This window comes from Bos javanicus, chromosome 10, assembly GCF_032452875.1.
Source record: "Bos javanicus breed banteng chromosome 10, ARS-OSU_banteng_1.0, whole genome shotgun sequence".
Taxonomy (NCBI): Eukaryota; Metazoa; Chordata; class Mammalia; order Artiodactyla; family Bovidae; genus Bos; species Bos javanicus.
This window is the reverse complement of record NC_083877.1, coordinates 7,006,242-7,021,608: the sequence shown is the minus strand read 5'-3', so window position 1 is coordinate 7,021,608 and position 15,367 is coordinate 7,006,242. Positions and strand designations below refer to the sequence as shown.

At 42.5% G+C, this 15,367-nt stretch overlaps 1 protein-coding gene across 1 annotated transcript in view; it reads right to left on the bottom strand.

Annotated features, from left to right (window-relative positions):
* The window catches only part of ANKDD1B (ankyrin repeat and death domain containing 1B), a 78,999-nt gene extending 63,632 nt beyond the window's left edge, over nt 1–15,367 (bottom strand). Inside the window, 5 exon segments of the mRNA XM_061429877.1 lie at nt 1,707–1,805; nt 4,224–4,327; nt 9,021–9,098; nt 9,101–9,313; nt 15,313–15,367. Coding sequence (XP_061285861.1) covers nt 1,707–1,805; nt 4,224–4,327; nt 9,021–9,098; nt 9,101–9,313; nt 15,313–15,367 — 549 coding nt within the window.

Here is a 15,367-nt window from a genome sequence, read left to right as displayed (position 1 = left end):
ACTTTACTAGAGTGTGAGATGAGTGCAATTGTGTGGTAGTTTAAGCACAAGCTGGAATCAAGATTGCTGGGACAAATATCAATAACCTCAGACATGCAGATGACACCACCCTTATGTCAGAAAGCAAGGAAGAACTAAAGAGCCTCTTTATGAAAGTGAAAGAGGAGAGTGAAAAAGTTAGCCTAAAGCTCAACATTTTGAAAAGTAAGACCATGGCATCCGGTCCCATCACCTCGTGACAAATAGATGGGGACATAGTGGAAACAGTGGCTGACTTTATTTTGGGGGGCTCCAAAATCACTGCAGATGGTGATTGCAGCCATGAAATTAAAAGATGCTTGCTGCTTGGAAGAAAAGTTATGAGCAACCTAGACAGCATATTAAAAAGCAGAGACATTACTTTGCCAACAAAGGTTTGTCTAGTCAAGGCTATGGTTTTTTCAGTAGTCATGTACTGATGTGAGATTTGGATGATAAAGAAAGCTGAACGCCAAAGAATTGATGCTTTTGAACTGTAGTGTTGGAGAAGACTCTTGAGAGTTCCTTGGATTGAAAGGAGATCCAACCAGTCAATCCTAAAAGAAATCAGTCCTGAATATTCACTGTAAGGAATGATGTTGAGGCTGGAGCTCCAATATTTTGGCCACCTGATGTGAGGAACTGACTCACTGGAAAGATCCTCATGTTGGGAAAGATTGAAGGCAGGAGGAAAAGGGGATGACAGAGGATGAGATGGTTGGATGGCATCAGCAATTTGATGGACATGAGTTTGAGCAAGCTTCAGGGTTGGTGATGGACAGGGAGGCCTGGCATGCTGCCGTCCACAGGGTCACAAAGAATCAGACACAACTGAGCGACTGAACTGAACTGAAAGCAGCTTTGAGAGTAGATGTTTGTATTATCCTCTGAGCACCACCTGCCCTCCACCTGGGAGCCTTTGTCTACATCTGGAGTAAGAACTTCCATTTACCTCGTCGGCCTCTTCCCCAGACTTGGAGGTGCTGCCCACATTGAACCAGAGTCCTCACCTCTGGGTTATGCAACTGATCCTCTGGGCAACTATTTTATCCTTACAAATGCATGCTACTGGACATAAGGTCAACATGGGAAATAAGCAAAAGCCTAAGTCCTATTGGTAATGAAGAAACAGTTTTGTCACCAAATACAAAGAGCACATGACATGCATATTCTTTAAAGATATCTTTCCAAAATGAATACTGTCAATGGAAACAGTTTGTGTGTATGTGGAGAAAAGATAACCCAAGTGACCAGATTTCCCCCTTACAATAGTTATGCTCTAATCTGAGTGCTGAAGAATTGATGCTTTTGAACTGTGGTGTTGGAGAAGACTCTTGAGAGTCCCTTGGACTGCAAGGAGATCCAACCAGTCCATCCTAAAGGAAATCAGTCGTGCATATTCATTGGAAGGACTGATGCTGAAGCTGAAACTCCAATACTTTGGCCACCCGATGCAAAGAGCTGACTCATTTGAAAAGACCCTGATGCTTGGAAAGATTGACGGCAGGAGGAGAAGGGGGCGAAATAGGATGAGATGGTTGGATGGCATCACCAACTCAATGGACATGACTTTGAGTAAACTCTTGGAGGCCTGGCGTGCTACAGTCCATGGGGTTGCAAAGAGTCGGACATGACTGAGCAGCTGATCTGAACTGAACTGAATCCATTCTACCAAATGATGGGCTTACTTTATCAGCAATATCTACCCTGACCTTGTGATTAAGCAAGAAATCCACAGCAGATAAACGATTTGTCCCCACTGCAAAATGCAAGACTGTGAGGTTCATCTGAGGAAACATAATTTGTGTCTTCAGTCATCTGATTAGTATTTTGCCTTTTTAAGATTCCTGGTTCTTGAAATGGCCACAATTTTTTTTAAACCAGGTGTTTGTGTTTTGATTATCTACTCTTTGTCTTTAAAAGCAATGAGAACTGTATCCAGCATAATCTTACATTTCTCTACTATTAGATAACATCAGAGAATTTAGCAACCAACTGGAGTGCATACATCAAGCTGAAATCCACTGCATAACCTATGACTGATTGTAACAATATAATAGATTTCAACTAGAGTGTAAAAGCTGTATTTTTCCTGTATGCAATCATTAATAATGGTAGGATGTATTGATAATGCATAACAAAAAATTTTCCCAGAAGTTCAGTCCATATGTGGCTCATTCCCCTGTAGTTTTTTGGACTGTAAATTGTATTGAATCAAACAAATCAAGAAAGAGAAAGAAAGAAACAAAAAGAAAGAAGGGAGGGAGAGAAGGAAGGAAAGAAGGAAAGACACATGCAGAAAAAAAAGCATGACTATCTTTTGCTGCAAAGAAAAGCCAACCTGGTGCCCCCAGGACATCTGGAGACAGTCTGATGTGCTTCAGACAAAGGATGTTGGGCTTGTAAGTAAAACACATGTCATGTTCCCCACATTCTGGACATTGATTTTGCTTCCAAAGAATTTACTATCCTTTGCTTCTCATTAATAAATTATTGCAAAAATATGGCCATTGAGAACTGTTTAAACATCTGATTTCCTTAGTAGCGAAATCGGTGATAAACTAGGTTTGATAAAACATGAGGTACACTTGCTATAGTTTGCAGTCTAGAGCTACATTCTAGTGTGTCCAATTTGGGCTTAGAAACTCCCCTTTAACTTTATTTGTGAATAAGGATACAACCAAAATAGCATCCAAGGTAAGTCAGTAAAACCACTTCCATTTTTTTTTTTTCATCTTTGCCATCACTGATTTTAAAGAACTCTACAAGCAACCATGTCAACAATCTGCTGTAAACAGGACTAAAAAAGATGTCACTAGAAACTATAATATAATTCACCAGGAGTTTATGATAACTTGCTACACTGGCTGTTAGTTTTAGTGTATTAAGTACTTTTATATAAAAGTATGGTTTAAAATATTAGAAAGTTATATGGAAAAATTTTCAAAGGGTTATTGAAAGGTATATTGGAAGATCTATTTCCTGCTGTTTAGATAAATTATTATTGCTTTACTTATTCAACAGTTAATCTAGATATTACTTTCAAAGACCCTTATTTCTTTTGCTCCCTTCCTTTTTTGTTTCCTTTCCTCTTTTTTGTTCCTAAAATTGTTCTGCTGCAAAAATTTGCCATTTTTCTACTCTTTCTAGGATGTCTATGTATAATGAACAGGATATTCACAGATAACATATCAGACATGCACACAATATACACAGACAGACAAATGCCCTCACATACACCCATGCACAACTGCTAAGCATCCTTCCACTGCACACCTCAGCTTCTATGACTTACTGCCTGGAACAGATCCAGGTTTTGCGGAACGTGAAGTTTACACTTTTCAGGAGCCCTCTTTAAGGCCAGAGTCAGAAAGCTTAACTGATGGCAGTTTAAATTTCTTCCTTTTTCAGATTTTACAAAATCATATAGCAATGGAACACACTGCCAGAGCCCTCCACGTTCCTTGGAAGGAGTCTGTACAAGCAGGTCTCTTAAAGTTTACGCTTCATTTAGCATCCAACCCACCTCTGCCATCCCCACCTTGAACCACTCTCCACAAATCGTCCTAAACAACAGAGACAGCCTCCAGTCTGTTCACTCTGATGAACCCTGCCTTGTGGGGCTGTCAGGAAATCCACAAAACCAAGCAGTAAGCAATCCATTTTTCTGGCAGTGAGACTTCTCCCCTAAACCAGGCACGGAAGAACAAGTGAGAGCTGGGTCTCTGGAGAGGCCTCACTGCCCAACAGGCAGATGTACTACATTCCACAAGCAGTAAAAAGCAAACCCGTACTTTCCTTTGGATTTTATATTTGGAAGGCTCCAACCACAAAGCACATCACTGATGAGAAAACAATGATGCACTGTATAGCAAAAGATGTTCTGCCTTTCCAGAATGTGTGAGGCCAAAGTGATCCACAGGCTATGATCCAGGCCCATAACCTCGACACCTGGCTACACTGCCCACCCATAGACTTAGCACAGCTGCACATAAAGACCCTGGGTACGTCCCCTCAGATTAGAACAATGAAAACACCCAGAGCCTCTTCTACAGCTTGATTCCACTATCAGCTTAAACATTCTGGAATTGCCAACAAAAGAGCTCCCCCTCATCTCATTTAGCAGACTCGCTTTTATTTTTATTTCAGTTGCACTGTGTAAACCCACACTGCTACCACTTGTCACATCTGTGATTTCTACTCACATTGTTCACAGCACTAATAGTAACCTTCTTTTCAAACAGCTTCTCCATAAGATACAAATCATTGCTTTTAGCAGCATTCTGGAAGCTTCTCTCATTTGGCAGCTCTGAAAGCAAGCAAGCAAGCATGACTGTGGGAATCGAAGAGGGTTGAAGAGAAAGCAAACCTCATGTGGCAAACCTTGGGGCTAAAAACCTGAAACAACAGCCTTGAGCCTTTCACAGTCTGCTATTTTGGGTGTGGGAACTTTGCTTCAATATTTTATAAAGCTGTATTATCAAGATTCCACATTCTCCTCACACTGCAAGTGTTTTCACAGCCTTAAACATCTTCCTATCCCAAACAAAACATTATTCTCAAGGACCACCCTGAAGTCAGCAATGCAGAATATAGCTCTAGGAGGTTGGAGGGTGGCCACTGACTTCTCAAGGGGCGTTGTTTATAAAATGTTTGTACAAGATTAGGCAGGGAGGAGCTCAAATACTCTATACAAGCTTACAGAGATAAAATTGTTGTCAGCAGAACCCTGTGGGATGCCAGATCTGCAGAAACAAAACCATGAAACACAGCACATCATATAAATAGTCACGAATGAAGGTTAAAAGTGGTAAACATGTTTTATTTTCATTTACATGAAAGGAGATTTGACTTTTACTAGAAACATTAATATTACTGTACAGTACGAACATCACAGGTCACATGAAGTGAAGTGGCTCAGTCGTGTCCGACTCTTTGCGACCCCACGGACTGTAGCCTACCGGGCTCCTCCGTCCATGGGATTTTCCAGGCAAGAATACTGGAGTGGGTTGCCATTTCCTTCTCCAGGGGAACTTCCTGACCCAGAACCCGGGTCTCCCGCATTGTAGGCAGACGCTTTACCGCCTGAGCCACAAGGGAAGCTTCTAGGTCCTGTATGTACAGGTCACATACATAATACATATTCAGATGGCAGGTTTTATTAAATAGCTTAGAGAAGACTCCAGGATTTACTGAGTTGTTTTTTGTTTGTTTGCTTCTTTGTTGATGTTTGTTGTTATTTTGGAATATAAAGGAGCTGAAAAGGGACTTCCCTGGCAGTCCAGTGGTTAAGACTTCCTGTTCCCATGGCAGGGGGCCCTCCCTGGTCAGGGAACTAGATCCCACATGCCACAATAAAGATGGAAGATCTTGCTTGCTACAACTAAGAGCTGGTGAAGCCAAAGAAATAAATTTTTTTTTTTGTAAATCATAAAACTTTTAGAAGAAAACACAGGAGAAAAGCTTCATAAACTGGGATTAGGCAAAGAGTTCTGTCTTACACATGACTCCAACTGCATGACCATAAACGAAAACAAAAGTGGACCTTAGAAAAATTTCAAACTTTGCTCTGTGAAAAATACTGTTAAGAGAATAAAAAAGACAACCTATAGACTGGGGGAACATATATGCAAATCACACATCTGACAAATGACCCAACAGTAAGAAAACAAAATCCAATTTAAAAATAGGGAAAGACTTCAATGGAACAAAGAGGAACCAAAGAGGATATACAGATGGCAATAAGCACATGAGAAGATGTTCAGCATCATTATCTATTAGGGAAACATAACTTAAAACCACAAGGAGATACCAATATGCACCTGTTAGAATGGCTAAAATTTTAAAACACCAACAATACCAAATTTAAGTTCCTCTCTCAGGGCATCAAGGCCTTGCCTGAACTGGTTCTGTGTACCACACCAATATCATCCGCTCTCCCCTGCAATACCTAATATTCAAATAGTCTGCTCTTACTCCTCTTTCTTTTTCTTAAAATATTTATTTAACTGCACTTGGTCTTAGTTGCTGCACGCAGGATCTTCCCTTGCAGGGCACAAAATCTCAGTACTAGTTGCAGAACACCAACATGTTGGATCTTAGCTCCTCCACCAGGGATCGAACTCAGAATCTCCCACATTGTCAGGTGGAGTCTCAACCACTGGCCAACAGGGAAGTCCGCTTCCTCCTTTTTCAACAATAGATCAGTTTCACTCCTGCCTTGCATTTGCTATTCCTCTTCATTATAATGCTTATCCCCCCAAACTTCCCATGGTTCAGTTCAGTCGCTCAGTCGTGTCAACCCCATGGACTGCAGCACACCAGGCCTTCCAGTCCCTCACCAACTCCCAGAGTTTACTCAAACTCATGTCCATCGAGTCGGTGATGCCATCCAACCATCTCATCCTCTGTCGTCCCCTTCTCCTCCCGCCTTCAATCTTTCCCAGCATCAGGGTTTTTCAAATGAGTCAGCTCTTCACATCAGGTGGCCAAAGTATCGGAGCTTCAGCTTCAGCATCAGTCCTCCAGTGAATATTCAGGACTCCTTTCCTTTAGGATGGACTGGTTGGATCTCCTTGCAGTCCAAAGGACTCTCAAGAGTCTCCTCCAACACCACAGTTCAAAAGCATCAATTCTTCAGCGATTAGCTTTCTTTATAGTCCAACTCTCACATCCATACATGACTACTGGAAAAACCACAGCCTTGACTAGACAGACCTTTGTTGGCAAAGTAACATCTCTGCTTTTTAATATGCTGTCTAGGTTGGTCATAACTTTTCTTCCAAGGAGTGTCTTTTAATTTCATGGCTGCAATCACCATCTGCAGTGATTTTGGACCACCCAAAAATAAAGTCAGCCTCTGTTTTCACTGTTTCAACATCTATTTGCCATGAAGTGATGGGATCAGATGCCATGATCTTAGTTTTCTGAATGTTGAGTTTTAAGCCAACTTTTTCACTCTCCTCTTTCACTTTCATCAAGAGGCTCTTTAGTTCTTTTTCACCCTGCCATAGGGTGATGTCATCTGCATATCTCAGGTTATTGATATTTCTCCTGGCAATCTTGATTCCAGCTTGTGCTTCATCCAGCCCAGCATTTCACATGATGTACTCTGCATATAAGTTAAATAAGCAGGGTGACAATATACAGCCTTGACGGACTCCTTCCCTATTTGGAACCAGTCTGTTGTTCCACGTCCAGTTCTAACTGTTGCTTCCTGACCTGCATACAGATTTCTCAAGAGGCAGCTCAGGTGGTCTGGTATTCCCATCTCTTTCAGAATTTTCCAGAGTTTGTTGTGGTCCACACAATCAAAGGCTTTGGCATAGTCAATAAAGCAGAAATAGATGTTTTTCTGGAACTTTCTTGCTTTTTCGATGATCCAATGGATGTTGGCAATTTGATCTCTGGTTCCTCTGCTTTTTCTAAATCCAGCTTGTACATCTGGAAGTTCACAGTTCACGTACTGCTGAAGCCTGGCTTGGAGAATTTTGACCACTACTTTCCTAGTGTGTGAGATGAGTGCAATTGTGCAATAGTTTGAGCATTCTTTGGCATTGCCTTTCTTTGGGACTGGAATGAAAACTGACCTTTTCCAGTCCTGTGGCCACTGCTGAGTTTTCCAAATTTGCTGGCATATTGAGTGCAGCACTTTCACAGCATCATCTTTTAGGATTCGAAATAGCTCAGCTGGAATTCCATCACCTCCACTAGCTTTGTTCATAGTGATGCTTCCTAAGGCTCACTTGACTTCACATTCCAGGATGTCTGGCTCTAGGTTGGTGATCACACCATAGTGATTATCTGGGTCATGAAGATCTTTTTTGTACAGTTCTTCTGTGTATTCTTGCCACCTCTTCTTAATATCTTCTGCTTCTGTTAGGTCCATACCATTTCTGTTCTTTATTGTGTCCATCTTTGCATGAAATGTTCCCTTGGTATCTCTAATTTCCTTGAAGAGCTCTCTAGACTTTCCCATTCTATTGTTTTCCTCTATTTCTTTGCACTGATCGCTGAGGAAGGTCCCATGGTTGATTCCTTCCTATCATTCAGAGATTTGGCTCAAATATCCTGTCTGCCCTGATCACCACATCTCCTGTTCCCCTGTCACAATCACATCACTCTATTCCATAGTCTCCATAGCGTTTACCACTATCTTAAAATATCTCATTCATTTATTTGCTTACTTATTTCATTATCTATCAACCCCTTACAACAAGAAATTGAGCTTGGGCCAGAATATGCTCTGTCTGTATCTCTACATCTAGAATGTTCATTTACATATTACTTTCTGCATCTTTATGCCATGCTCTCTCTGCTTCTCTACATCTAAAATGTGCATTTACATAGTACTTTCTTGAAAATATTTCTAGAAAAGAACAGCTGGCTAGCTGGATGGATGGATGGATGAACTAACTGAAGACTATCTTAAGAAACTGATGTTCTGCACCCAAGGCTGGTCTTTGGGAAATGAGGCCATCGCAGCGAGCTGACATGGATGGTGTGCCTGTTAAGAGACTCGACGTCATGCTTAACTTTAAAGACTCTTAAACAGCATCTCTCAGTTTATGCTGGAAATTTATTCCCAAGGCACAGAGGAACCCCTCCATGCTTTAAAAACTAAAGTACAGAAAAATGAGGTGACTTATTTGAGGTCACACAATAAATTAGTGAAGGCTCAGGCAGTAGGAGATAACAGCACATAAAACTCTTTCCTTATTTGTAAAAGGGCTGAATCATTTCTTGGAAAATCCTCTTCCTTAATTTGAAAGAGGAACACTTTCCTTCCACCTACAGTGCAGGGTTAACCTGAAATAAAACGTCCTGAGACACGTGAGCCAACCCTTGGGAGGGTGTGGATCCCAAAGCTGAAACCCAGTCCACCTAGGCCGCAGGGGTGAGGATGGGCTCTGGTCCCTGGGGCACACGCAGCTGCTCAACCAGTTCCCCAGGCCCGCCCCGCGCCTCCGCCGAGGGAGTTCCAGGCCTGTATCCGGACTCACGGAACTCGTTTCCGGCCGCCGCCGCCACCTCCTGCGGCCGCTCTTGCTTGCAGCCCCGGGACAGGCCCCTCTAGGGCCGGCCGCCGCGCCCCTCAGGTCCTCCCGCAGCCCCCTCGCCGCCGCCCTGCGCCCTGGGGCGAGCGGACCGGGCTCCACGTCCGACCCCGAGGCCCGCCACGCGCGGGCACCGTGCACACCAGGGCCCGCTCTCCGCTGCGGGCGCCTCGCCCGGGGCTGCAGTCCTGCCCCGGCGCGGCCGCCTTCAGGTGTGGCGCGCCCTGTGCTGGAAGCACCTGCGGTGAGAAATTAAGAGGAAAGTCCCGGCCACACTAGGTGGTTCTGTGTATAATTTGGAGAAGACTCTTGAGAGTCCCTTGGACTGCAAGGAGATCCAACCAGTCCATCCTAAAGGAAATCAGTCCAGAATGTTCATTGGAAGGACTGATGCTGAAGCTGAAACTCCAATACTTTGGCCACCTGATGTGAAGAACTGACCCACTGGAAAAGACCCTGATGCTGGGAAAGATTGAAGGCGGGAGGAGGACAGACGATGAGATGGTTGGATGGCATCACCGAGTCAATGGACATGAGTTTGAGCAAGCTCCGGGAGCTGGTGAAGGACAGGGAAGCCTGGAATGCTGCAGTCCATGGGGTCACAAGGAGTCGGACACGACTGAGCGACTGAACTGAACTGAATAGAATACAATTCGGAGTTGTCGAGGTTAGCTTTATAAAACCAACAGTACTGGATCTTCAGTATTGAATCAATTCTAAATGGGCTTCCAGAATTTTCTTTTGAATAAGGTACGACTCAGTTCCCTCTTTGAAAATGGAAAACCTTGGTATCCCATTTTAACTGCAGTGGTAACCTACTGGCCTCCCCATCTTGGGTATTCTTTCTTTCTTGAAAGTGAAAGTGTTAGCGGCTCAGTGGTGTCCAACTCCTAGCGACCCCATGGACTGTAGTGGCTTAGAAAGTAAAGAATTAATGAAATATAGTAAACTATGCTGGGCAATCGTATGCCTAGCTAAAATTCGAATAATAAGGAAGAAATGTAGAATAGTGAACAGCCAGGATATTGCCACTGAATCCCTACTATACATAAACACAGTGTGCTTGAATTAGGAGTTTCAAAGTTTAGCATATTCTGAGAGTGAAAAAAAAGCCTCATAAAACAGAACTAGATTTGACCCCAGAACTGACCCACCTCTTGTTCACACACACACACACACACACACACTCACACAGAAATAAGAGTGATGTTAGGAAAGCATTGTCTGTGGTTTAGTGAAAGGAAAGAAACTGGTGAAAGCTGAGACATAAATTGGAAGACCAAAGATTAGGCAGCTGTTGAAGACTTGACAAAAGGAATAAAAAGAAATGGTGTAACAAGGGCTGACAGAATTAATAACAGATATAGGTTTGGCAGAGGTCATGTGTGTGTGTTTAGTAGGTATCAGTTCAGTTCAGTCACTCAGTGGTCACCGACTCTGCGACCCCATGGACTGCAGCACTCCAGGCCTCCCTGTCCATCACCAGCTCCCGGAGTTTACTCAAACTCATGTCCATGGAGTCGGTGATGCCATCCAACCATCTCATCCTCTGTCGTCCCCTTCTTCCTGCCCCCAATCCCTCCCAGCATCAAAGTCTTTTCCAATGAGTCAGTTCTTCGCAACAGTTGACCAAAGTATTGGAGTTTCAGCTTCAGCATCAGTCCTTCCAATGAATATTCAGGACTGATTTCCTTTAGGATGGACTGGTTGGATCTCCTTGCAGTCCAAGGGACTCTCAAGAGTCTTCTCTAACACCACAGTTCAGAAGCATCAATTCTTCAGCACTCAGCTTTCTTTATAGTCCAACTGTCACAACTGTACATGACTATTGGAAAAACCATAGCCTTGACTAGACGGACCTTTGTCAGCAAAGTAATGTCTCTGTTTTTTAATATGCTGTCTAGGTTGGTCATAACTTTTCTTCCAAGGAGCAAGCGTTTTCATGGCTGCAGTCACCATCTGCAGTGATTTTGGAGTCCCCCAAAACAAAGTAGGTATATACACACATATTCATGTGGTGTATGTACATCTATGCATATGTACACGTAGGTATATATGAGTTTGCAATAATGACAAACTTAAGAGACTGCGATTAGATGGAAAGGGTGAAAACTATTTGCCTCTGAATTATCTTCTGTCTCCCTGAGGCTTCTGTAGATAGCAACAATTTTAGAAAATAAATTACCTCACACTTGTAAGGGGAACAGTCCAATATTATGATTTAATAAATGTGATCATGTTTTCAATACTCCCTATAATATCACTTGAGTTTTTCTTGAACACTGGTAATTCAACTGTGTATTACAAAGCAAAGGTGATTATCCCTTAATGATCCAACAAAAAAACTCAGTTTTTGCTCCAGGGGTATAAACGCCACCTCTCTGTGAAGTTCACGGACATCCTACCAGCACCGGGGATGCTCTAACATATAATTGTTTTTCAAAATGGGGGAAAAAAATCAGCACCAGATACACTTTTCAAAATGAGAAATTTCCTCAAAAAGCATTTTTTTAAAGCCCTAAGTTAATGGTCATAATTTGAGCCTTTTACCAAATATTTCCAAGCTACCTTGAAAGAACAGAGTAATAAACCATTTCTAAAACAAGCCACTACCCAATAAAGGGGAAGAAGTGCAGTTCTCTGTTCCTGGAATGTCCATCCCTATGACCCAGCTTGAGTGCAGCCATGTATGTCAGCCATCACCCTGTCTTTCCAAAGAAAATATGGTAAGATAGTAATAGACATCAGTCTTTGGACAAATATTATTTATTCATTTATATGTCAACAAATAATAGTTAACGTCTGCTAAGTGCCAGGCTTTGTACTTCATGCTTAGTGTTCAGAGATCAGAGAAAGACAGCATCTCTAGCAGCCTACAACCCAGTAGAGAGAGACCACAGCAAAGTCACAGCAAAGAACATTTCAGAAACAGGGGCACAAAGGAGTGATTGATCAGTTTTCCTAGAGCGCAGGGACCATTTCCTGAAAGTGGTCCCTGGGCTGAACGGTGATCCTTGGGCTAATTGTCTTTTGATGAATGGTCATGTATGTTTACTGTGTATGCAGAGGGCAAAGGGGCATTCAGGAAGCACATTCTGGACAGAGGGAGCAACTGACATTAAACCAGAAGGGAGAAGCAGCTTGGCTTATTGAGGAAACTACAAGCTATGCTGTGTGACTTCAGTGTCCTTGAACATCAAACCTGAGTTTAGTGTGCGCCAGGGACAGTGATTTGTAGGAGCTCATTTGTACTGGCAACCAAAAGCCGATTGTTAAATTTTTAGGAATTTTGTGAACTGATTGACATCATGTCAATAGCTTGAAATCTGTCATGGTATTTGCACATGCATGCGTGCTCAGTCACTTCAGTCGTGTCCGACTCTATGCCTGCCAGGCTCCTCTGTCCATGAGATTCTCCAGGCGAGAATACTGGAGTGGGTTGCCATGTTCTCCTCCCCAGGGGATCTTCCTGACCCAGGGAGCGAACCAGTGTCTCCTGCACTGCAGGTGTTTTCTTTATTGCCGAGCCACCAGGGAAGCCCGTTTGCACCACAGAAATTATCATATGCTGAAAATTCTTTCTTCTCAACTCCCGCTGATCCTGGACAGAGCTGAGAGCTTTTGACATCTTTTGTGTCTAACATAATGGTGACATTATGAAAACGTCATTTGTGGCTAATGTGCAATAATTGCACAAAATGGTTTAGAGCAGGAAACGCCGAGCAATCAGTTGGAAGGTCAGAGTTTAGGCACAGTTTGTTTGTTCAGTCGCTAAGTTGTGTCTGACTCTTTGCAACCACATGGACAGCAGCACCTCAGGCACGGTTCATTAAATAGCAGATACTTTTTGTACTGAGTTGTCTAAAATGTATATATCCATGCCAATACTACTCTATTGTTGCTGTTGTTAAGTCACCAAGTTGTGTCCAACTCTTTGCAACTCCATGCACATCAGGCTTCCCCGTCCTTCACTGTCCCCTGGAGTTTGCTCAAGCTCATGTCCATGGAGTCAGTGATGCTATCTAACCATCTCATCCTCTGCCACCCCCTTCTCCTCCTGCCCTCAATCTTTCCCAACATCAGGGTCTTTTCCAATGAGTCAGCTCTTCGCATCAATTGGCCAAAATATTGGCGCTTCAGCTTCAGCATCAATCTTTCCAATTTAGTAGTAGCAGTACTACTCTATTAGTATGTGGTATTAATTACAACAGCTTTTTAATAAATGTTGATATGTACTAGGGCCTGTCTTTCTACCTTGTTATTCTTGGGCCTTTGCTCTTCCATATAAAATTTAGGACCTACTTAACAACTTCCAAGAAAAAACATGAGAAGTTTTGAGTTTTACTGAACTTACAGAATTAGGGGAGAATAGCCTGGAAGGCTGCAGTCCATGGGGTCGCTGAGGGTCGACACGACTGAGCGACTTCACTTTCCCTTTTCACTTTCATGCATTGGAGAAGGAAATGGCAACCCACTCCAGTGTTCTTGCCTGGAGAATCCCAGGGACGGGGGAGGCTGGTGGGCTGCCGTCTATGGGGTCGCACAGAGTCGGACACGACTGAAGCGACTTAGCAGCAGCAGTAGCAGCAGTTATCTTTAAAATAGCTATTCTAAAAAAACTAAAAAAAAAAAAAAAATAAAATAAAATAGCTATTCTTCCTGACTAGGATCACTCTTTAATTTACTCAGACATACTGTTTGTCCTTCAGTAATACTTGGCAGTTTTAAAGTACTCAACAAATTCTGATAGATGACACCACCTCCCTACCTCCCCAGACCCTATAGGTCCCTTATAGATTATTATCATGAAAGAGATTATATTTACTACATGTCCTAATTTGCTATTTTGTTGTATAGGAATGCTCCTGATTTTGTACATTGATATTGTAGCCATAACCTTGAACTCCTTTATTAAATGTAGATTTTAAAAAATACAAACACATCTGACATAAAGTTTTATTTTTGTTTCCAGTTTTTAATTCATCTTATTTATTGAATTGACTGCAGCAAAACAACAGATACCCTTGTGTTATTCTTAAGAAGAGCTTCTAAAATTTCACCACTAAATGGTATGATTTATATAGTTTTTTATAGGTGAGACACAGTTTACTAACAGAACCTGCTTTTATTTGGATGTAGCAATGGCACCTCACTCCAATACTCTTGCCTGGACAATCCCATGGACTGAGGAGCCTGGTGGGCTGCAGTCGGACACGACTGAGCGACTTGACTTTCACTTTTCACTTTCATGCATTGGAGAAGGAAATGGCAACCAACTTCAGTGTTCTTGCCTGGAGAATCCCAGGGACGGGGGAGCCTGGTGGGCTGCCGTCTATGGGGTTGCACAGAGTCGGACACGACTGAAGTGACTTGGCAGCAGCAGCAGCAGCAATGTGTCTTGCTAAAAATTACATTTCCAGGTTCCCTTTAGTATGAGGAAGCCATGTGACAGTTTGGCCAATGAGATGGAGTGGAAATTGTTACATAGGGCTTCCAGGAAAGCTCCTTAAAGTGGGAGTCCTTTATCATTGCCCTTCTATCCTTTTCACTTCTTGTCTTCCTACCTGAACTCAAGTGTAAGGCTGGACATGGAAAAGCCCACCCATTTTGTGACCAGAAGCTGGCCATGTGAGGCCAAGAAAATTAGACTGTGAACCCATCTTTGAACTACTGAGCTAATGCTAACCAATGAAATTCATGTTTCATGGGAAAACTAGAACTGATTTTTTTAAGAGACAGATTGGGTTTCTATAACTCACAGCTGAAATGAAATTCTGAAGTGATGCTAAAAAGTAGGGTGCTGAAATAAAACCCAATATACAGAACTGACTTAGTGTTTAAGGGAGGGACTTTGAGGAACGGGGACGCATATCATAGGCTGGAAAGATGGTGATTTGTTTGGAGATGATAAAATATTTGGCCAACTTTGACAATTTGACACTGGAGAGTAGACCAAATGCTGCTGTGGCTGTAGCATTGGGGGAAATGTTAGGAGAAAAAGTGAAAATGTTGACAAGGGATGGCTCTTTCTTGCTGTGTTCAGCACAGTCCTAGCAGAGAGAAATGTACCTTTTCTTGATCGAGGCAAATACCTGCAGAGATGGAGGAAAATTTCACCTCACTAAAGAAAGAAGTTTCTGACATTTTTTAAAAAACTTGTGATATAGGTCATTTATGAACAAGAGTGTATAAAATATATATGTACAATTTAAATAATATTTTGGAAGTAAACACCCACAGTCACCACCTAAGACAAGAGAGCGCTGACAGCGTTTCAGCAGCTCCACGTGCAT